Source organism: Copidosoma floridanum, unplaced genomic scaffold (assembly GCF_036245765.1).
Source record: "Copidosoma floridanum isolate Cflo_tuat_1 unplaced genomic scaffold, Cflo_Japanese_pri ptg000004l, whole genome shotgun sequence".
Lineage (NCBI taxonomy): Eukaryota > Metazoa > Arthropoda > Insecta > Hymenoptera > Encyrtidae > Copidosoma > Copidosoma floridanum.
In genome coordinates this window covers 17,581,893-17,607,094 of record NW_028321881.1, presented here as the reverse complement: position 1 = coordinate 17,607,094, position 25,202 = coordinate 17,581,893, and the positions used below count along the sequence as shown (strand labels likewise).

Here is a 25,202-nt window from a genome sequence, read left to right as displayed (position 1 = left end):
CGATTTGTAGGAATCTTACTAATATATGAAGCCAAGTCACTAAAACCATTGTAATCACTAACCGCAAAAACTACTGAACCGATTTTGCTAAAATTTTGAATACCAATTCTTGACACTTTCTAAATGGTTTTAGTACAGTTTTCATCTTGAAAATTTTAATAACAATAGTTATAATTAGGATTTAAGTTTTGCAAAAATGCGTCAGCTTTTCACTTTAGTTCAGCAGGATTCGCTAGGTGGCGTTGACATAGAATCCAAGCTACCTGATACAGAATTAAATAAGTGTGGTTATCATAGCCCAGAGCGTCTCAATAATTTCAGCAGTTGTCTATCGGTAGTTCAGTGAGCTGCATAGAGAATGTAGATAATATTCGTGCAGCTGAGTATCCCGGTTACCAACGATACTCTTCTCCAATAGGCAACCTGAACTTCTGGGATTGACGAGTGCCACCATAAAAAAATTGTTCAAACCGATAACGTCTCAGGTAGAATACCAGGAGACATGTCTAGCCAGAGCACAATCTGCTCTAACAATGAAGATATATGTAGCCGTTCCACCATTCGGCCTGGTGCCATCAGAGAATTTTTTACTACAAATGTAGGCCAGGGAAGACAGCCCTAAGAAGCACAGGCAGCTACAACGGCTTCCTGCTATGGAGTTGTACCAATGGTATACCCACAGAGAAGGTATTCTCTAGGCCCACTTTCCCGACTAACAATGAGCGGTTTGATATCCGGGGAACGAGCCGAAAACGAGATATCCTTTGGTCAGCGGTGTACCTCCCTCCATCACAGTCTCCGTATACAGAGACTTCAAGGGTAAGAGTCAAGCTACCCACAGATAGTTCTTCATCATCAAGAATATTAATAAAGAATAGCTGCAAGTTTAACAACTGGCCCTTTTCAGGGCGGTTATAAGTATTTACGTTCTCTACTTAACCATCAATTTCATCGGATCTTTTAAAGGCCACCTTAAGTTAAACTACCTTACTAACAAATGTATTTTTACCACCATTTCCGGAAATGATTCGTCGACTAAAAGACTATGTAAAGCCAGCCACTATTAAACCAAGTCAGTCATTCACTGGCAGTCGTCACGAGCGGAGTTGTTCTTCGCAAGTTTGGGAACCCCACTGACCGTTGACCCTATATTACCCTCTTGACTCTAAGCATTCAACCAGAAATCACCGATCCTCTCCAAGGTCTGCGCTGGGCGAACCCAATAGCTATGAAGGGAAAAATAACTTAAGCCAACGGGACAGCCTCCAACGAGCAAGCATCACGAACCCTAATTTTTCACTAATTTTTCTCCCAATCAGTCTGGGGCTTTAACAGCAGGCCAGAGAAGATTATCCTGAGGTATTCAGGCAGTCACAATTGCTGTAAACTTCAGTCAAGAAGGAGTTTACTTAAGAAGCTCACCGATCTTTTTTAAGGTAATCGGACGTTGACAACTATCTTTCCAACAAATATATTAAAACTTAACAAAATTAACAGAAAACAGCCCTTAGGGGTTACAAAAGTCGTTAGTATGCCAATAGTCGCAAGAGGGTATATTGGAGAGAAAACTTTAAATGTATCTAATGAATATAATTTAAGGCGTCCAGAAACTGTCGCAGAAAATTTATCAAGATAGGAACAGCAGCACGAAATCAAAAAATAAAAAATTTATTACGTGAGAGATCAGCTTTTCATTGTACCCTCACAATAGTTCCTTAAATCTTCAAAGATCTAAATACAGATGCTTTAATAAGTAGAAAATGTATTTGTATTTTTGTGGCAACTAAAAATGTAGAGATTAAGCTCCAGGACTTCGTTGCTCTGGTAATAAAGTTGTGATATAAAAGAAAGAAAATTTCTTTTTTAATATATATTTTTTGGGAGTTTTAAATCTTAATAGCTTTAAAAAATAGCCCTATTTGTAAATTATACAGGACAAACTGCAAATCAATCGCCTTTTATGGCCAATGATCTTTTTAAGGCATAAAGAACGCATGGTACTTATTAAAATACTTATATTTTTTTTAATTTTTACTGCTTATTATTTGACCAAATAAACTGTATGGATTCCGAAAAAACATGTTTTTAATAATAAGATTTTTGTTCTGAGAAGTGTCAGAAATAGATGTAAAATTTTTAACTAAAAACGTTTTTCATTAAACGTCAACACAGTACGGTGTTCTATTTCGTAAATCTTGGGTGGATCCGAGACGAGGGGGCTGCTAGTCTCCTAATATTTTGGGTTCAAAAGATGCCTTTGAGAAAAACCTATCAAATTTCCGAATAGACTCACAAATTGAATTTTGGATGAATTAAAAAAGAGGGGATGAGGTGTATGTGAAAGCTTGTATATGAGTACATACATAAGAAAAATGTACATACATACATACATGCATACATCCACATAAGAAGAAGAATTGCTCTACACATTAACGTTCCTCTTATTTCATTGAATGTTGCCCACAATTGCATAGTATGTTGAGAACGTCCTTTAGTGACAAAATTACTTCAATCACGAATGAAAAAATTTTAAAAGAATAGAGCATAAAAAAAATTAATTATTGTCTTTGCACAGTACAAAAAAATTTTTTGTTATTTATCAAAATTTAAAAAAATACGAAAGAATAGTGAAAAAACTATTTATTTATTGTAAAAGTAACAAATTAAATAGGTAGGAATCAATATCTAATAATGAATTAGAACGGTGCTCTGCTAAAATATACTAATCACCTAGTTTTTTTTAAAACCATTAAAAAAAAGAATTATTTTATTACGTAAATTATTAATTTATTTAATTTATAACTGATCCAAATAAATTAATGTACATTAAATAAAAATTATTATGAAAAATAAGTTGTAAACTGTAAGATAACATAAAGTAACTGATGCTTTTATGTTGGGCCTGCTAATAACAGAGTAGGTAAGGGCCGTGGCCAGATAGTAGGAGGTAGAGGGTTCTAATCTCTTTGAAAACTGTTTCTTTTTTTTTTGTAATTGGTTGAAAAAAAAAAGAAATAAAATTTATAAAATTTCAAATGTGTAGCATCATGTTGTTAAAAAGAAACCGGAAGTACGTTATAAGGGGTTGGGCGAAGGGCTAGAATCAAGAAAAATCCACTTCCGTTCCACTTTTTCTCAATGTCAAAATACAAAATCGTTAATGTACCTCCGTGCATAACACGCCTATAGAAGTATAACTTCAAAAAATTTTTTCTTCTACGGCATTATATCCTTCGTTTATTTCTCTATCGTTTGCCTTTACATATCGGTAACAACATTGGCTGAGACCACCTCTAATACCTCTTTCAATGAATAATAAGATGTTTATATCAGTGAGAAGCTCTTATTAGACTTGTGTGTATTTTAATATGGTATCACACGTTGAAATAAGTGTCGTGTAGTAGTGTGCAGAATCAAGTCCATACGCATTTATACAAGTTGTGCAAATATTTTTGAAAACATCTGCAAGCAATACTACGTCAGTCTTCTAGTATTAATTTGAGCATTGACAAGGAGATTTGCTACTAAATGTTTAACATACATTTAAGAAGGTTCAGTTGTTTTCCCCAGGGTTGAGCGGGTGTGCGGGGCCTCTCATGCCATGGTGGGTTAAGGTGAGTTGTAGTAACCGTACATGAAAACGTCTGTCTACTGTATTATGGTTTATTAAACTGTGTTCAACTCGTCAGTGCTCAAAAGATGATTCATTAAATGTGATGAATAAATTATGGTACGTACTGTAAAGCAGCTCGTTTTTGATGGTTCGAGTAAAAAAACCTTGAAAACATGTTATTTGCATGATAAAAAATAACCTAAAAAAACTAAGAGAAGACTCAACCTTTATTAACAAAAGTGTGCTATAAATTTTCGAAAAACAAACTTTTTTTTACACAGCATTATAGTTTAAAGTCTTAAGGAAAGTCAGGCCAAGTTTCAGATCATAATTTTCAGTTTAATAAATTCTAGAAGCAGTTTTGTAAAGACGTCTTGATCCATGTAAAAAGACCAGCTGACAGCAGACGATACTCGCTTTCCTCCCATACACTTAGCATAAGACCTGCTCGTAATTTTGTTTACGTTTGCACAGATATTTATTTCGAATGCCTGATAAGGTCCACATTTTTTATAAGAGAGTCTTTCTAACAAGTTAAGCTATCAATTTGAACTTTCTTCTTATCATGAATAAATCTCTAGCCTCAAAGTTTGTGCAACAAAGGCTGAATAATCGCTCTCGCCCGTCAGAGCAATGTTAAATCATGCAATTCCGGAAATTTTTTTCTTGAAAATTTGGCTGATAAAAGACATTGAAAAAATTCATATGAGCCTCCTGCATGTTAAAGTACAACGTTTTTTTTCACCGAGTGAATAAATCTCCCCAAAAACGACCGAACATCCTTAAAAAATGATGATAGTCATCATCAAAAATGTCGCTCCTGGTAAGTTTGCTATAAAAGTCTTCTTCATTAGGACATTGTGAAGCTATGAGTTTCTTGAAGAAACTGATGTTATTTAACAGAAAATCACCTTTCCTTTATGATAACCTTATTTGATCTTGAGTGTTACCATCTTGCAGAAATACGCTCAAAGTTAAATCGTATCGATCCAAATAAAATACTAGCTTTGTCAAGGACGACGGCATACATTTGAATGAGCCAATGTATCTAATGTTAATGTCACTACTATTATTCTATTTTGTGAAAGATATGTATTTTACTTTATTTTCAGCAATTAGTGTGACACAACCTTTGAAGTCTGCAACTGTCACTATTTCCTTTATCATGAAGTGAGGGTCATTTCTAGTCAGATTAGGAAATACAACAGATATCTATTACAAATTTTTATAGTTTATGCTACATCTTTAATAAATGGCAATGATCTCTCACTTTTTTTTCTAGAGATTTCCTCCTAAAAATGACATGGTTTTACTAATGCGAAGCTCAAAATTTCTCCATTAGTAAGATTCATTGGCTTTGGTTTTGTATACATTTGGTTTTGTTTATTTGCGAGAGCCTTAATATTATTCACAAACTACTCTGTAGGATTTTCAGCTCCATTATTATCTTTCTTTTGTCTGTAGCTATGATGAACTAAAGGTGGACCGTCAAAACTGCACTGAATTTAATATCTAATATTGTAGATATGTAGATTGTAAGCTTTATTTTTTTTAATTTTTGATAATTATTATCAACGTATTTTAAAAGGCACTTAAAGTCAGAATACATAACATAAGGAACTTTTTATCTATAATTAAAATTATTAAACTAAAGCACACTTTCATCCTTCGTTAGAAGTTTTACTTTACACTCATTAACACTACACAATTGATTTCGTGCTTTTTAAGTTTATATACAGTATCAAAGAAATTCAAACATCTATCACAAATAAAGCACTTACGTTTATTGCGTATCAGTTAAATTCTAACTTAACAAAATTAATTCTTATTCCATACTGTTAACTGTTAGATCTATATTTTTTTTGCTCTGGTTAATTTTGACATGGTTAGCAACTCTACTACTATAGCAATCACTTTCAAAGATTATTGCAGCCCTCTACGCAAGTTTGAGTTACCTATACTCATGCTAGCTGTATAATTTAAAGACTGCAGTAAAATTTTTCCTGTCACTTGAAAGTATTGCAAGTCTAAAATGGTATATTAAATCCTTAATTCATCTTAAATGACTTCTAGAAGGTTCAAACGTAGAACGATTACATTTTCTCTGAACGATTACATCTGTTCTTCTTCGTCTTTTTCATCTTTCCCTTTATCTAATGGGGAGACTACTTGAGTTAAAGGATATTTATCATCATGAACGTTATAAAAAAGATTAATATAAACGTTGTCTTAAATAATCGTATCTTTTTTTTTTAAGTATCTATTCTCAAGTTCTTCTTCACATGAATCTAATTCTGGTTTAGAAGATGGCTTGGATTTTCCTCTATTCTTAAGTTTCTCTTCATAAGAATCTGATGAAGAAGGTGGCTCATTTTTTGGAATCGTATCTAATCAGCACACCCATTGTTTCAGTTAAATATATTGAAAAATTCAACGACATTAGCAGAGATAATGTTACTAAAGAAAATTTTTGTTATCTGACAAAAGTAGACAACAAAATTTTCTTTTCTTATGATTAACTAAACACACATAAGGATACACTCTTATTTCGATAATGATGCTTATTAATACGCTCCAAATTTACACCAAGTAAAAAATGATTCCTCTGCTGAATCACCCCTTACATCAACTCTCATTAGAGTGAAGAAGTCGTAGATATCTGCAAAACTTTATGAAAAACGTTAGAAAGATATTTGTAACAGCTTAAACAATGACAAAAGAACTTATTATTTAAATATTCACTTAAGATAAATCTAGTGTGTGCTAAAAGAAATTTATACACACTGAAAAACTCGCTTGTGAGCTACCAATTACTACCTTTTTTTAAAAGGAAGAAGAAGATACTACTTATTTTTTATAAACGATTTTTCAATTTATTAATAACTACTTAAAAATTTAATGATAAAAAGACAAGTAATTGGGTGAAAATGATAAGAGTTGGCTTTTCACAAGTAAAGGTGTTGGATGAAGCCCTTACTAATTCTTTTTTTTCTTTAATAATTCTATAATAAATTAATATACACCTAGTTCTGAAGAATACCATTTTATTAAACAATCTATTATTACTATTTAAACATTGCCGTTTTTCTCAATTATTATGGTGAGCAGTATATAAAAAAATAATCTTAGGATATTTATACAAAGAAAAAGGAGTAGTAAGGGCCCTGACCTATGCCTTTTACATTTAAATTAAAAATTGTAAAAAATATAGTACACAGTATAAAGGTATAAAAGATATAACTTATTAATTTGATATATTTTTTTTTTTTTATGTTTTGATGGTGTAGGAACTGGGTTAGATAAAGTGGGCTATTGTTTTCAAGCTCTTTTTACCCGTGCAATTTTTCTACCCCACAGCACCATTCTTTTATTAAAGAAAGCTATTTTAGTATTCTCATTATAACAGGATGGTGATTAATTGAGCAATTTAATATTTTTAGGTGTATCTTCTTCTTGTAATAATATAGGACAATAACTTCTAGTAGAAAAAAAAGGAGTTGAAATTATATCTGAAATGTGTGTTGGCTGTATAAGTGTTGGTTGTAATAAATAATGAGCTGCGACAGAGGTATTAAATATTTAATGTAGAGGCGATTATAATAAACTTAATGTTAAATAGTTTACAGTTAACAGAAGTGTTTAAAATACCAACCTCTTATATTCTGCTTTTCTGATGAATAATGAATCAGAAGAGTCCTTTGATTACTAACTTTAAAAAAAGTTTAACCTGTTAAAGTTGAATAGCAACTTAGAGACGTAGAGGAGAATTTGAATGTAAAATCACGGGTAAAGCTGAATTTGCACGATGATGTAAAAAAAAAAAAAATATAAAAAAATTGTTGATACGAATAAAATATTTTAACAACATACCTCTTTAATCTAATCTACATCATTCATCTAAATCTTCCACCATGTCTAGATGTGCTCCTTTTTCAGCTTGTAGAGAGGGGCTGAGTTGAAAAATTTCGAAGACTAGACATTGTGATTTTGTTGATAATAAAAGCAAAACGAAGACACAAATAGTGATATTATAAGCTGCAGATCAATAACTGTTAACCATTATTATCTAAAGCAAAGGCAACAAAACAGTGAAAGCACAAACCACCAATTAACGAGATATGCTGCTGTAAATAACGTCATCATCGCTGTCAACAGAGACAGCACCAAGTTATTGTCGAAAGCATAGAGCATCGTCATTATCGTCATTAGCGAGGGCAGAGAGCATCATCATCGGCTGCAGCAGAGAGCCCTTCGTCATTACCAAATCATTAGTAGACATAGAGAGTAAAAGAGAGTAAGATAAATAAAATAAACATATGTATTATGTTTATTATGACTACACTAAAAAAAAAAATTACAAAGACACGTACTCAAGGACGATGCTCGCACTAAGGTCTTGATATTTCGCCTGGTTTTCAAATGACCTAATGCATGCCATAATGCCTAATTTTAGACATTTTGCCTAAAATCTATGACAGTTTAACTAGTAATTTGTTAGTATATATCAGTGCCCTCCGGTGAATTTGGAAATTCAAAGTGATCAGTGATCCGTTGGGGGCGAAATGTAAAAAAATAAATAAATACAAGTAAAGTGTATTTAAATTTTCCTGCGTTGATTTATTGATGCGCAACGTTTCGCTGACAATATGCGTCAGCCTCATCAGGCTACAAAATTAAAATTAAAAACACACAATGAGTGATCTGGAAGGCTCAAACACAAAAATACAATAAATTTTTTGTAAATTGTTACCGCTGGTACGCGAAAATTCGTAAGTTTGGTTGACTTACTCGTCACCTGTCGTGCTGTCGACTGACAATAAATTACAACCACAAGCCAGCGCTTATATAGGCGGAGCCGCAAAGGTAGACGGTAAAGGGCGATGAACTCGATCGGGACATTTAAACTTTCGTAGTAAAGGAAGGTATGCTCTATTAAAGAAAAGCACATCCTCCTTTCTATTGATGTTGTGTTTGTCGAGTTTTATATAAAGCATTTCGGAAATAATTCTTTTTTCATAATTGGATTCTTTGTCAAGGATTTTAAAGTTATCCCAATCGAATTCATGGTCAAAATTGATTTGGTGTGCACAAACAACGGAATCGGAGTTTTTACTTTTCATATGTTCACTGATGCGGACCTCCGCCGCTCGCTTTGTTTCACCCACATATGACGCAGGACAATTTTTACAATAAAACTTATATACTACATTTGTCTGTTTATGTTTATTCGTTGTATATTTTCCTAAGCGGACGATATGCTGCAGTTTATTGTTAATAAGAGGGTAAGTGTGAATATTGTAGGGTTTTAACATGGTTGAAATTTTTTCAAAATTGTTGTCACTATATGGTATGCCAATTTTGCAGAGAGGGTAGGTGTTTGTAGTGCTTCTGTTATGATTACTATATTTGTGTCTTTTTAATCTGACCTTTATGTTTTTATTAATAAAGTTAAAAGGGTAATTGTTTTTTATCAACAGGTTTTTCACCCTAGCAATATTCACACCGTGAAAACTTGTACTGGCAAGTAAGATCGCCCTATCAACCAAATTAAAAACAACATTTCTCTTATAGCTAACTGGATGACCAGAAAAATAATTTAAGATTCGTCCGGAAGAAGTAGGTTTTTCAAACCAGTCAAAATTAAAATAATTAGAATTTCTTATTATCGTCAAGTCTAAAAAGTTGAGTTTCTTGTCAATCTCCATTTCATATGTAAATTGTAGTTTGGGATGATATGAATTAAAAATATTTAAGATTTGGTCAATATGGTCAACATTAATTAAAAGTAATACATCATCCACGTAACGAAAATAAAAAGATGGAATAATATTATAGTTATTTTTTAAGATGGAGAGACAATCATTTTCCAGGTCGTCCATTACAAGGTCAGCAAACAAAGGTGAAATAGGAGAACCCATTGGCGTGCCGAAAATTTGTTGATAAAAAATGTTGTCAAAAGTAAAAAAAGTATTATTGAACGAAAATTCTGTACATTGTCGAATTTCATCAACTGGGATTCGACATTTATTCATTATGGTCACAATACGTCGATCGATGCTCCGTAGTTTCAACTCTAGAGGAATATTAGTAAATAGGGAGCTGACATCTAAAGACATTAGTCTATAATTAGTAGTGGGTTTTATATTTTTTAGTTTGTTTTTCAATTCAAAGCTATTATTAATGTGTGATATTGGAACGTTGACTGACTTCTTAAGTTCATCGTAAATTACTTTTGCTAGAAAATATGTAGGGCTATTGATAAGAGAGACGATAGGACGTAAAAGGGCATCGACCTTGTGAATTTTCGGCAAGCCATAACATTTAGCTAGAGTTGTATCTGTGAGCGACAAAGCGTTCGGATGGTATGTTCTAGAAAGGAAGCCGTTAGAGTTGAGATTCTTTAAAATGTTAGAGGTTCTCTTTTGTAGAGAGTTTAATGGGTTTTTTGAAATAATTTTATACGTCGATTTATCAGACAGTAAATTATGCATTCTTTCCGTATAGTCACTTTTTTTGAGACAAACCGTAACGTTGCCTTTGTCAGCAGAGGTGAAAAATATATCGGGATTTTTGTTTAGAAAATTTTTTGTTGATTTTAAATTTTTTGAATATTGGCGGTCCTTTCTAGAAATAGCTGGCTTTTGTTTACAAGCATTAACTAAATATTAAGATAATTTGTCACGGATTTCGGTCTTTACTCGATCGTTCGTATCGAAGTGTGAGAGACCAACTTCTAGGTTTTTGATAATACATAAAAAATCGCGTTCACGAAAAGATGATGGGAGATTGAAATTCGGTCCAAGTGATGCAATTTCGGCGACATCTTTAGGAATGGCTATATTCGTTAAATTGTGTATTGAATTATTATTACTGGTTGTGGTGTTTGTTTCCGGTAAGATTTTTTTAAATTTTTTATGTAACGTATGATTAGATCTTCTGTAGATGGTGTTTTGTTTGATGTTGACAAATTTATAATGTCGTTCACGAATATTGTAGTCTAATTTTAATGACGCGATGTGATCTTTTAAACGGGAAATTGAGTTTTGCAAGAATCTAATATGTGTGTTAATGTCACTAATTTCGAAGTTCAGAAGTTTCTGACAGAAATGTAAGGTACTTTTGTTGAAATCGGCATGTATCGGTTTGCAACGGAAATTGACACTTGAACACTTATTGTAGAGGTCTTTTATGTGCTTAGGAAGTACCCTCGCGTACCTGCATTTGAGTAAAAATTTTCGTTGTGCCATACTGGTTGATAGTTGTATGTGCAGGTCCTTCCAGCGTTTTAAAGCATTGGAGGTATGAGCCCCAAATCTCCCCGTGATGTTTTGGTAGAAGTGTGGGATGGTGTCCGAGTCTTCCTCTGATCCAAGACTCATGTTAATGATTTGTTAGTATATATCAGTGCCCTCCGGTGAATTTGGAAATTCAAAGTGATCAGTGATCCGTTGGGGGCGAAATGTAAGAAAATAAATAAATACAAGTAAAGTGTATTTAAATTTTCCTGCGTTGATTTATTGATGCGCAACGTTTCGCTGACAATATGCGTCAGCCTCATCAGGCTACAAAATTAAAATTAAAAACACACAATGAGTGATCTGGAAGGCTCAAACACAAAAATACAATAAATTTTTTGTAAATTGTTACCGCTGGTACGCGAAAATTCGTAAGTTTGGTTGACTTACTCGTCACCTGTCGTGCTGTCGACTGACAATAAATTACAACCACAAGCCAGCGCTTATATAGGCAGAGCCGCAAAGGTAGACGGTAAAGGGCGATGAACTCGATCGGGACATTTAAACTTTCGTAGTAAAGGAAGGTATGCTCTATTAAAGAAAAGCACATCCTCCTTTCTATTGATGTTGTGTTTGTCGAGTTTTATATAAAGCATTTCGGAAATAATTCTTTTTTCATAATTGGATTCTTTGTCAAGGATTTTAAAGTTATCCCAATCGAATTCATGGTCAAAATTGATTTGGTGTGCACAAACAACGGAATCGGAGTTTTTACTTTTCATATGTTCACTGATGCGGACCTCCGCCGCTCGCTTTGTTTCACCCACATATGACGCAGGACAATTTTTACAATAAAACTTATATACTACATTTGTCTGTTTATGTTTATTCGTTGTATATTTTCCTAAGCGGACGATATGCTGCAGTTTATTGTTAATAAGAGGGTAAGTGTGAATATTGTAGGGTTTTAACATGGTTGAAATTTTTTCAAAATTATTGTCAATATATGGTATGCCAATTTTGCAGAGAGGGTAGGTGTTTGTAGTGCTTCTGTTATGATTACTATATTTGTGTCTTTTTAATCTGACCTTTATGTTTTTATTAATAAAGTTAAAAGGGTAATTGTTTTTTATCAACAGGTTTTTCACCCTAGCAATATTCACACCGTGAAAACGTGTACTGGCAAGTAAGATCGCCCTATCAACCAAATTAAAAACAATATTTCTCTTATAGCTAACTGGATGACCAGAAAAATAATTTAAGATTCGTCCGGAAAAAGTAGGTTTTTCAAACCAGTCAAAGTTAAAATAATTAGAATTTCTTATTATCGTCAAGTCTAAAAAGTTGAGTTTCTTGTCAATCTCCATTTCATATGTAGATTGTAGTTTGGGATGATATGAATTAAAAATATTTAAGATTTGGTCAATATGGTCAACATTAATTAAAAGTAATACATCATCCACGTTACGAAAATAAAAAGATGGAATAATATTATAGTTATTTTTTAAGATGACGAGACAATCATTTTCCAGGTCGTCCATTACAAGGTCAGCAAACAAAGGTGAAATAGGAGAAAATATGTAGGGCTATTGATAAGAGAGACGATAGGACATATTTTCTAGCAAAAGTAATTTACGATGAACTCAAGAAGTCAGTCAACGTTACAATATCACACATTAATAATAGCTTTGAATTGAAAAACAAACTTAAAAATATAAAACCCACTACTAATTATAGACTAATGTCTTTAGATGTCAGCTCCCTATTTACTAATATTCCTCTAGAGTTGGTACTACGGAGCATCGATCGACGTATTGTGACCATAATGAATAAATGTCGAATCCCGGTTGATGAAATTCGACAATGTACAGAATTTTTGTTCAATAATACTTTTTTTTCTTTTTACAACATTTTTTATTAACAAATTTTCGGCACGCCAATGAGTTCTCCTATTTCACCTTTGTTTGCTGACCTTGTAATGGACGACCTGGAAAATGATTGTCTCTCCATCTTAAAAAATAACTATAATATTATTCCATTTTTTTATTTTCGTTACGTGGATGATGTATGACTTTTAATTAATGTTGACCATATTGACCAAATCTTAAATATTTTTAATTCATATCATCCCAAACTACAATTTACATATGAAATGGAGATTGACAAGAAACTCAACTTTTTAGACTTGACGATAATAAGAAATTCTAATTATTTTAATTTTGACTGGTTTGAAAAACCTACTTTTTCCGGACGAATCTTAAATTATTTTTCTGGTCATCCAGTTAGCTATAAGAGAAATATTGTTTTTAATTTGGTTGATAGGGCGATCTTACTTGCCAGTACACGTTTTCACGGTGTGAATATTGCTAGGGTGAAAAACCTGTTGATAAAAAACAATTACCCTTTTAACTTTATTAATAAAAACATAAAGGTCAGATTAAAAAGACACAAATATAGTAATCATAACAGAAGCACTACAAACACCTACCCTCTCTGCAAAATTGGCATACCATATATTGACAATAATTTTGAAAAAATTTCAACCATGTTAAAACCCTACAATATTCACACTTACCCTCTTATTAACAATAAACTGCAGCATATCGTCCGCTTAGGAAAATATACAACGAATAAACATAAACAGACAAATGTAGTATATAAGTTTTATTGTAAAAATTGTCCTGCGTCATATGTGGGTGAAACAAAGCGAGCGGCGGAGGTCCGCATCAGTGAACATATGAAAAGTAAAAACTCCGATTCCGTTGTTTGTGCACACCAAATCAATTTTGACCATGAATTCGATTGGGATAACTTTAAAATCCTTGACAAAGAATCCAATTATGAAAAAAGAATTATTTCCGAAATGCTTTATATAAAACTCGACAAACACAACATCAATAGAAAGGAGGATGTGCTTTTCTTTAATAGAGCATACCTTCCTTTACTACGAAAGTTTAAATGTCCCGATCGAGTTCATCGCCCTTTACCGTCTACCTTTGCGGCTCTGCCTATATAAGCGCTGGCTTGTGGTTGTAATTTATTGTCAGTCGACAGCACGACAGGTGACGAGTAAGTCAACCAAACTTACGAATTTTCGCGTACCAGCGGTAACAATTTACAAAAAATTTATTGTAATTTGTGTTTGAGCCTTCCAGATCACTTATTGTGTGTTTTTAATTTTAATTTTGTAGCCTGATGAGGCTGACGCATATTGTCAGCGAAACGTTGCGCATCAATAAATCAACGCAGGAAAATTTAAATACACTTTACTTGTATTTATTTATTTTCTTACATTTCGCCCCCAACGGATCACTGATCACTTTGAATTTCCAAATTCACCAGAGGGCACTGATATATACTAACAAATCATTAACATGAGTCTTGGATCAGAGGAAGACTCGGACACCATCCCACACTTCTACCAAAACATCACGGGGAGATTTGGGGCTCATACTTCCAATGCTTTAAAACGCTGGAAGGACCTGCACATACAACTATCAACCAGTATGGCACAACGAAAATTTTTACTTAAATGCAGGTACGCGAGGGTACATACTAAGCACATAAAAGACCTCTACAATAAGTGTTCAAGTGTCAATTTCTGTTGCAAACCGATACATGCCGATTTCAACAAAAGTACCTTACATTTCTGTCAGAAACTTCTGAACTTCGAAATTAGCGACATTAACACACATATTAGATTCTTGCAAAACTCAATTTCCCGTTTAAAAGATCACATCGCGTCATTAAAATTAGACTACAATATTCGTGAACGTCATTATAAATTTGTCAACATCAAACAAAACACCATCTACAGAAGATCTAATCATACGTTACATAAAAAATTTAAAAAAATCTTACCGGAAACAAACACCACAACCAGTAATAATGATTCAATACACAATTTAACGAATATAGCCATTCCTAAAGATGTCGCCGAAATTGCATCACTTGGACCGAATTTCAATCTCCTATCATCTTTTCGTGAACGCGATTTTTTATGTATTATCAAAAACCTAGAAGTTGGTCTCTCACACTTCGATACGAACGATCGAGTAAAGACCGAAATCCGTGACAAATTATCTTAATATTTAGTTAATGCTTGTAAACAAAAGCCAGCTATTTCTAGAAAGGACCGCCAATATTCAAAAAATTTAAAATCAACAAAAAATTTTCTAAACAAAAATCCCGATATATTTTTCACCTCTGCTGACAAAGGCAACGTTACGGTTTGTCTCAAAAAAAGTGACTATACGGAAAGAATGCATAATTTACTGTCTGATAAATCGACGTATAAAATTATTTCAAAAAACCCATTAAACTCTCTACAAAAAAGAACCTCTAACATTTTAAAGAATCTCAACTCTAACGGCTTCCTTTCTAGAACATACCATCCGAACGCTTTGTCGCTCACAGATACAACTCTAGCTAAATGTTATGGCTTGCCGAAAATTCACAAGGTCGATGCCCCTTTACGTCCTATCGTCTCTCTTATCAATAGCCCTACATATTTTCTAGCAAAAGTAATTTACGATGAACTCAAGAAGTCAGTCAACGTTACAATATCACACATTAATAATAGCTTTGAATTGAAAAACAAACTAAAAAATATAAAACCCACTACTAATTATAGACTAATGTCTTTAGATGTCAGTTCCCTATTTACTAATATTCCTCTAGAGTTGGTACTACGGAGCATCGATCGACGTATTGTGACCATAATGAATAAATGTCGAATCCCGGCTGATGAAATCCGACAATGTACAGAATTTTTGTTCAATAATACTTTTTTTACTTTTGACAACATTTTTTATCAACAAATTTTCGGCACGCCAATGGGTTCTCCTATTTCACCTTTGTTTGCTGACCTTGTAATGGACGACCTGGAAAATGATTGTCTCTCCATCTTAAAAAATAACTATAATATTATTCCATCTTTTCATTTTCGTTACGTGGATGATGTATTACTTTTAATTAATGTTGACCATATTGACCAAATCTTAAATATTTTTAATTCATATCATCCCAAACTACAATTTACATATGAAATGGAGATTGACAAGAAACTCAACTTTTTAGACTTGACGATAATAAGAAATTCTAATTATTAATTTTGACTGGTTTGAAAAACCTACTTCTTCCGGACGAATCTTAAATTATTTTTCTGGTCATCCAGTTAGCTATAAGAGAAATATTGTTTTTAATTTGGTTGATAGGGCGATCTTACTTGCCAGTACACGTTTTCACGGTGTGAATATTGCTAGGGTGAAAAACCTGTTGATAAAAAACAATTACCCTTTTAACTTTATTAATAAAAACATAAAGGTCAGATTAAAAAGACACAAATATAGTAATCATAACAGAAGCACTGCAAACACCTACCCTCTCTGCAAAATTGGCATACCATATATTGACAATAATTTTGAAAAAATTTCAACCATGTTAAAACCCTACAATATTCACACTTACCCTCTTATTAACAATAATTTGCAGCATATCGTCCGCTTAGGAAAAGATACAACGAATAAACATAAACAGACAAATGTAGTATATAAGTTTTATTGTAAAAATTGTCCTGCGTCATATGTGGGTGAAACAAAGCGAGCGGCGGAGGTCCGCATCAGTGAACATATGAAAAGTAAAAACTCCGATTCCGTTGTTTGTGCACACCAAATCAATTTTGACCATGAATTCGATTGGGATAACTTTAAAATCCTTGACAAAGAATCCAATTATAAAAAAAGAATTATTTCCGAAATGCTTTATATAAAACTCGACAAACACAACATCAATAGAAAGGAGGATGTGCTTTCCTTTAATAGAGCATACCTTCCTTTACTACGAAAGTTTAAATGTCCCGATCGAGTTCATCGCCCTTTACCGTCTACCTTTGCGGCTCCGCCTATATAAGCGCTGGCTTGTGGTTGTAATTTATTGTCAGTCGACAGCACGACAGGTGACGAGTAAGTCAACCAAACTTACGATTTTTCACGTACCAGCAGTAACAATTTACAAAAAATTTATTGTATTTTTGTGTTTGAGCCTTCCAGATCACTCATTGTGTGTTTTTAATTCTAATTTTGTAGCCTGATGAGGCTGACGCATATTGTCAGCGAAACGTTGCGCATCAATAAATCAACGCAGGAAAATTTAAATACACTTTACTTGTTTTTATTTATTTTCTTACATTTCGCCCCCAACGGATCACTGATTACTTTGAATTTCCAGTTTAACTAGTATTATTGACATTTTAACCAAGCAAAAATCTTGTTTAAACTAGTAAAACTAATAAGCTATTTCTTATAATATTTCCTCTAATGATTTTTTATTATGCCAGTAATTGAATTTATCGATATTTCCCATCTATCACAAGATTTTCAAGCCAACTTAATTTTATTATTTAAAACTACGATTTGTAGAAAAATTGTCATTCGTAGATATTGAAAAATAGTGCCACTTATGAAAGACTTTTAACTGAAAAAGTCAAGTAGCCTTGGCAATCTCGTAATGGATGGGAAATGTCGATGAATTTAGTTACTCACAATAATACTTACCCATCGATAAAATTAGATTAATTTCTAACATTCTTACATGCGATATGTCATTATGCCTTAAATTGTGACTTTTCGTTTAATTAAAATTATGTTCACGTATCTTAACTTGTAAATCTTTTTTCATAACATTTCACCTCAAAGCTATGTTACTTTAGCTAAAATTTTATCTTTTTATCTAATTAAAAGTCTTATTTAAGCTATTAAAGCTCAAACTTTTTCTCCTTTTGTTTTTCCTAAAAGCTGTGCCGTTTTGTATAAAATTATAACGTCTCACTCCATCAAAAGTTAAGCTTAAAAAACTAAAAAAAATTTCCATGTTCATTCTCCTAAAAGCTATGTTATTTTGCCTACCGTTACGACGTTTCACTTAATTAAAATTTTTATACAAGCTATCAAACCTTACAAGTATTTTTCATGAGTTATTGCCCAAACCGTTTGTTTTTACAGTAAACATGAGAAACAATACTTTCACCGAAATCTTTTATAAAAAGTGAACCTTTTTAAGTTCATTTTCAAACAAAGCAAAAAGCTTCGTAAAACGTTATCATGTTTCTGCACTTACGTCTATAGTTACGTATTGGCAACATGCAATGTAAAATATAATCAATAAATTTCTTTCCCAGTTAAACTTTAATTGTCTATAAGTTTTATACACATTCTACTCGGACCAAAGGTACTTGTTATAGTATTATACTAGAAGTTTCTCTTTCATTGAGTAGAACAGCATTCAAATATTTATGCTACGCTATCAAACATATTTCAATTTTATTTTATTTATATTTCTAAACCTACTTATGATACAAAAGTTGATGTGTCATACTGTACGCAAAAGCAAAAGATAGAAACAAAAAAAACGTTCTTTACTCAATCGTTACGGACGTACACTACAATATATTGAACAAGTTATCCGATGGGATGGACTAACAAATCTAATGTTTACTATTGAAATGAGTAAGACTACTATAAATTTATTTTTACAGGAAGTCAGTAACATATCACACGTGGCATGTAGAGAGCATATAAAAACTTAGGTCATCTTAGTCTGCATCGTATTTTGTAACAGACAATTTTTTGGGACCAATCACAGGAATAAATTACTGCCCAAAATTAGTTGCTTGTGAAAAAGAATTCATTTCGATAAAAAAAATTTCTATGATTCCATTCCTGTTGACATAAAAAAAATTACCTTTTAATGGAACATATACTAAATACAGACAAGTTTTAATTTCTCTGTGAAAAGTATGTGTTGAATCAAAATTTAATATTTAAGATACAAATTCAGATTAGCAGTTTCTACCAGCGCTAAAAATATTGGCTTTTTACTTAAGTTGATTGAAGTATTGTTAATAAATTAGGAAGCTTTAAGTATCCAACGAGCGTTCGATCAAATTTTTATATTGTTTGTGTGATGCTATAAAGTATTGTTTCCTACTCTATGATAGACATTTTTAATTGTTTACGAAGGACAAGGTATATTTGTTTTACCGTAAGAGTTAACAATTTACTTTAAAACTGTCCATTCAAAATAAGGGAAGGAGTTACATTAAACTACATTTATACTTTTAAATAAAACACGTGTCTTTGGATAATTCACTACTTACTTATCGATTCCATCTATGTGATGGAACATTATTACGTTACCATTAGTTGGGTCCAACGACTTATAAGATAACGTTCTGTTGGTAACCTTAAGTTATTAAAATAAACGAGAACTTACGCGTGTATGTACATGCTTTGAATATTACGAACAAAAAGTAGAAAGGGAAAAAGAACCTAATGTTAATACTCTTTTGAGTTCTTAAACCACCATTTATAGTTCCTATCCACCTGTACCTTTATGAATATCTACCATAAATAGTATACAACGTTAATGTAATTGTATATAAATTGTATGTAAATGTAAATTGTACATAAAATAACAAAAAAAGCAGCCACTTAAAAACTTTTAGGAATCTGACAAGCTAAAATTTTTTCCAATCTATTGCGAATTTAATTAAAAATTTTCTATTAAAAAAAAAGTCATGATTTATTTTAAACAAAGGAGTGAGTTGATGGTATAGCACAAACTTATATGTACATATTACATAAGTGCTGCACACTTAAACACTCTTGGAATCCCTTCTCAAATTCTCTTAAAACTCACTAAGAACTCTCTAGCTCTTTTTAACACTTTTTTACGGTGGTTTACCAGTAAACCGAAATGTCACATGAACTGGATAAAATTGTAACAAGTTTTTATTGTAGTCCCAATGTACCTACACTGAAAATTTTAGATCTGCTCAGCATGGAACATTTTTGCGAAATAACTGTATTGAAATCATACTTACAAGCCGGTTCATCATAGAAACGTTATGGGTTTTTACTAAAACTTTATAAATATAACTGTCATAACTCTAATGGCAGTAATATTGAAATAACAGATTCGTAGCTCAGATTACGGGCTTTTTCCTCGTACTTAAGAAATTGGGGGTTAACTTGAATTTTACTTAGATATTCTGCGGAAATTTTGTCTGTTTATCAGTTTGTCTTGTGCTAAGATTAGAAGGTAGGAGAGTCTTGTACAATATAGTTATAATACAAAACATACATTACATTTCTTGCGCATGTGCACAAAAAAGTAGTAAGTCTTCGACGTAATGCATGTAAATTACTATATCAAGTTTCTACTACCGTAACTAAACCCTCTGGCAAACCACCTTGAGTTCAGTAGTTCTCACAGCCGAGTAGGATAATTACAGAGTTGAAGTAGCGTGATATAAGAAGAAGAAACAGGTTTAGAGAACTACAGAGAATGTATAAAAATATTAACAGTAGCAAAGAGAAGTCATAAGTAAAGTAAGAACAAAGCTCATACTGTAGCTTGTTATTTATGCCGTGGGCTCAATTCCTTAAAAATAAAATGTTTTCAAACTTTTATTTTATTTCAAATAAATCATGTAAAATATTAACCTGTATGGATGTTTAAATTTTTGAATTGTTATACAGTGCACAGACAAATCATATTCTGAGGCAAGTTAGCATCAGCAATGAGGAATGCAACAGATTTTAATGTTATTGAGACATAAAATATGCTCTGAGGCTAGCAAGCATCTATATTTAGAAACTCATTAGTTTTTTAAGTGTTATTAATTAATAAAATAAGCTCTTAGGCAAGTAAGCATCAGCGATTAGAAACTCAACAGTTATTCAGAATTATTAATAAATAAGATATGCTTCTAGGCAAGCAATCAATAGTTATTAGAAGCCCATCAGTTTTTGTATTATTAATAAATAAAATAAGCTTTCAGGCAAGCTTGCATTGGTGACTAGGAACCCTACAGTTGTCTACTATTATTATGACAAGAGTTTTTTGAAATATGGCCTTCACTGTTTGATTTAAGAGTCATTTATGGGTCTTTCAAAAAATTTTTTTTTAATTAAAAAAACTTAAAACAATCAATCCTTATAAATATAATTTAGTTAGGTTATTCTAAGAAAGCTCAGTATTAATTATGTTACTGATAAATAACTTTCGTAGGCTTGCTCGATGATATTACATGTATGATATCATATATTGTAAAATAACAAGGCAATAGTACCAATCTTAACTTTCTGACAGGTATGTTTAGGATTCTTAGATCAGTGGTGATGCAAGCTCGTGTCAGCAAAAAAAGAAATACAAAATAAAAGTTTAAGTGTGACAAACGAATTTACAAATTTCGCCATCCTATTAAAAGTCTTATAGTTAACTTTTAATATGATGGAATGATTGAATTTACTTATCAAATCGGTATAAGTTATTGAAAATAAATATTTATTACGAAATTTAATTAATCATTATTACGAACAATACACTTTATGCATACATACATCTAACGTTCAGTATCAACGTATAGATGCATTTTAACAATCAGGTTGATCACATCATATGTCAGCATATTATGAAATATTTACCTTAAAGCTAATACTAACAAATGCATGTAAGTGACATATAAGCTCTACTTGTCAAATGAGCTTGTATATGTGTAGCGCCACAACCTGGCGCACAATCTTCGCGCCGAGCACGCAAGCAGAAGCTGGAGCAGAAACAAGAGTTTGACTAGCCGAGTCAAGCTCCTTGTCGCCCGCGCAAGCCAGCAGACAGCAAGCAGAGCCGCGCCTGATCAACGGAGTTCAGCTGCTGTCTCTCTCGCTCGCATATCACCTGCGGACAACTAGAGCTGAGGCGACGGAAGCTAGCCCGCCATCTCCTTCATTAATCCAGCGTCCAGCCTTCCAGCTGCTCAAAGCCGCGCGCACGGTGCTCTATACTAAAGCACGTGCGGGAAAAGACTTTCTTTTATAATCTGAGTTTTCTTTATCAATCATGTATTTTGTAATTAATTTATTTTCTTATTTGTTTTAATAATTAGTGAACAAGTTTAAGCGAGTGTGTATTTTTCACCCGACACTGATTCCTCTCCCGAAAGTATTCTATAAGTGGTGACCCGGACTTTGAACATTTTCCTGACGTGAGTTGTTTATAATAATACTTTTCGTTTGCGGAGAATCAGTGCACGCGGTTCACTACATTAAAATGTAAAAACTCATCGGCTTTCGTAAGGCACATAAACTTTTAACTCGCGAGTGCAAGTGCCACGTGGACGCTCTCAAGACGGAGACACGCAGCCAGGCATGCCTTCGAGGCCGTGGCCGTCCCCCCCCGCTCGAGCTCGACGAACATCAAGACCCAGACCACCCTCCCGGTAACCGCGCCCGCAGCTGGTCTCCTAGACGCGGCAGAGGGAGAGGTCGCGCTGCTGGGTCCCGTCGAAGCAACAGCGAGAACAACAGGCCTCTACGCGGTTTCGACCTCGCCCCCGTGCCAGGCAGCCCAGACGACCCGCTGCTAGGTTTCGCCGTCCTACCCTTTGCTGACAGCAACTACATCGACAGCGAAGAAGAGTCGATTTCGTCGAGAGGATCACCTCGTAATTCTCCCAAGGTAGGCGGTATCCAACATAACCTCACAGAAAATCCGACAGAGACAGAGCAGACCATGTCGGCACAAAAGACACTTCAGCCATTTTGGCGTGAAATGCCCGCGTTGTGGTTTATGCAGGCGGAAGCGCTTTTCCATACCAATAACATTACCGACGATGCGGCTAAATTTTACGCTGTTTTTGGCGCGTTGGACCGAGAGACAACATCAGAGCTCGAGGACATTGTTAGTGCACCCCCGGCATCAGACAAATACAAGACGCTAAAGGAGGCAATTTTAAAGCGCACTACAGAGTCCGAGGAGCAGAGGCTTCACAGCCTTTTCACCGACCTGAGGCTGGACAACATGAAGCCTTCGCAACTGTGGAGGAAGATGAAGGGCCTTGCGGGTACTCGAATATCCGACGAGACACTCAAAGTTAAATGGCGTTCTCTTCTTCCAGTGCACACACAAAACCTTCTTAAGATCTTTAAGGCTGAAGACACGGAGGATCTTATACAAGCAGCAGACGAAATCATCAGCACTGCAGGGCCAACAGTGTATGCAATCAACAAGGACCCGATGATCGAGAGGCTCGCTGCCCTCGAAGCAGCCATGCTCCAATTCATCGCAAGCCACAAGGTCCCTCAACAAAAACAGCAGCAGCAGGCACGAGGCCGCTCACGCAGCAGGTCACGGTCCAGGAAGCGCAGCCAATCAACAGGGGGAGATCAATCCTGGTGCTGGTATCATGACTAATTCGGGGACACGGCACGCGCTTGCCAGCTACCCTGCTCGCACCCAAACGCGACGAAGGGCCCCCAGGGAAACCAGTAGAGCCACCTCTGGGCCAGGCGGCAGAGGTCGGTTTGCAACCCGAAATCCGCCTACACTTACACGATGCGCAATCTTCCACGAGGTTCCTGGTGGACACAGGCTCGGCTGTTTCCTTGCTGCCTCTCTCAAGAGCCACTAGAGGTTTGCAGCAACAAAAGCTGGTGCTCTACGCAGCCAATGCAACGCCGATTAACACCTATGGCCAACGTCAACAAATTCTCAGTATCGGTCTTCGACGAGAATTGGCTTGTGACCTCGTCATCGCCGACGTGCCCCACGCCATCCTGGGAGCAGATTTTTTGGCGAGGCACGGCCTGCTGGTCGACATGAAGAACGGCTGCATCATCGATCCACTGACAGGGCTGACTTCGAAGGGGACGCTCGCCCGTGCGGTTCTCCATTCAGTTTCCACGGTAGCGCCAACTACGTCCAGACTCAGCGATACCCCGGCAGCCAGGTACGCAGCTTTGCGCCAGGAGTTCGCAAGCATCTTCGAGCCAAACACCAAGCCCAGCCCAGTGCCCAGACTCCCGGTAAGGCACACTATCAACACCACAGGGCCGCCCGTTTTCGAACGCCCTCGCAGGTTAGTCGGCGACAAGCTGGCAGCTGCGAAGAAAACTTTTACAGGTCTCCTGGAAAAAGGCATCGTCCGACCGTCGGCCAGTCAATGGGCAAGTCCACTACACATGGTGCCCAACAAGGATTCGTGGCACGTCACAGGTGATTACCGTCGCTTGAACGCCTGCACACTCCCGGACCGCTACCCGCTGCCCATCATCGAAGACCTCCTCCAGGAGAGCCAGGGCAACGTATTCTCAACGATAGATCTGCGCAAAGCTTTCTACCAAATCCCAATAGCAGAGGAGGACGTGGAGAAAACGGCCGTAGCAACACCTTTTGGCCTGTTCGAGTTTCTGGGGACCCTCCTAGGACTGCGCAACGCCGCGCAATCAATGCAGAGGACCATCGACTACGTGCTGCGCCAACTCCCGTTCGCCAAGGCCTACATTGACGATATAATTGTCGTCTCGAAGGACCATGAGGAGCATCTTGTCCACTTGCGGCAGCTTTTCAAGACGCTACGCGAAAATAAACTTCATGTTAATGAAGCCAAATGCGCCCTAGGGCACGATGACGTCATTTATCTTGGTTACCAGGTTTCTTCGAAGGGTTTTCAGCCACCACCAGCAAAAATTGATGCCATCAAGGCCTACCCCAAGCCCACCACAACTACAGAGCTGCGCCGTTTCCTAGGGATAGTCAACTACTATCGACGCTGCACTTTACATGCCGCGGAAGCCCAAGCGCCACTCCACGACCTGCTCAAAGGCCTACCCAAGAAAGCCAAGCTGACTTGGACTGTCGAGGCTGACCAGGCTTTCCAGGATTGTAAGAGTGACATCATCAATGCCACCTGCACTATCTTTTTCCTGCCCAGCGCTCCACTAGCGCTCTGGACCGATGCTTCTCAAACAGCCCTTGGAGCGGCGCTGGAACAACAACAACCAGACGGCACGTGGAAACCTCTGGGTTTCTTCTCAAAGAAGCTGGATGCCACGCAGCAAAAATACAGCGCATACGACAGAGAGCTGCTGGCAATATTCTCAGCGGTCAAACACTTTGAGAGGATCCTCGAAGCCCATCCTTTTACTGTTTTCACAGATCACTGTCCACTAGTCCATGCGCCTTAACAGCGCTTGGACAAAGCTACACCAAGACAAGCTTGACAGCTTGAATACCTGATGCGATTCAACGCCAAATTCAAGCACACACGAGGCGCTGACAACGTCGTTGCAGACGCCCTATCCAGGACGTGCGCCATCGCGCAGTCACTCAACAACGAGCCAACAGCTGACCAGGACAAAGAAGAGAAGGCCCTCGAGATCGCCACAGTCTCCATGCCTTCCTCCCTAAACGCAGCAACCGTTGCCGAGGCACAAGCCCTTGATGCTGAGCTACCGACGCTGTTGGACTTAGCACTTCAACTGCAGAAACTTCCAATGGATGGACACGAGGTATTC

General features: G+C 35.5%; 1 protein-coding gene across 1 annotated transcript in view; it reads left to right on the top strand.

Moving 5' to 3' along the window:
- The window catches only part of LOC149375752 (uncharacterized), a 41,586-nt gene extending 16,714 nt beyond the window's left edge, over nucleotides 1–24,872 (top strand). Inside the window, exons 2-4 of the mRNA XM_089596214.1 lie at nucleotides 21,985–22,365; nucleotides 22,483–23,017; nucleotides 23,128–24,872. Of these exons, the coding sequence (XP_089452340.1) occupies nucleotides 21,985–22,365; nucleotides 22,483–23,017; nucleotides 23,128–24,872 (2,661 nt within the window). The remainder of the gene's footprint in view (nucleotides 1–21,984; nucleotides 22,366–22,482; nucleotides 23,018–23,127) is intronic.
- The last annotated feature ends 330 nt before the right edge of the window (nucleotides 24,873–25,202 follow it).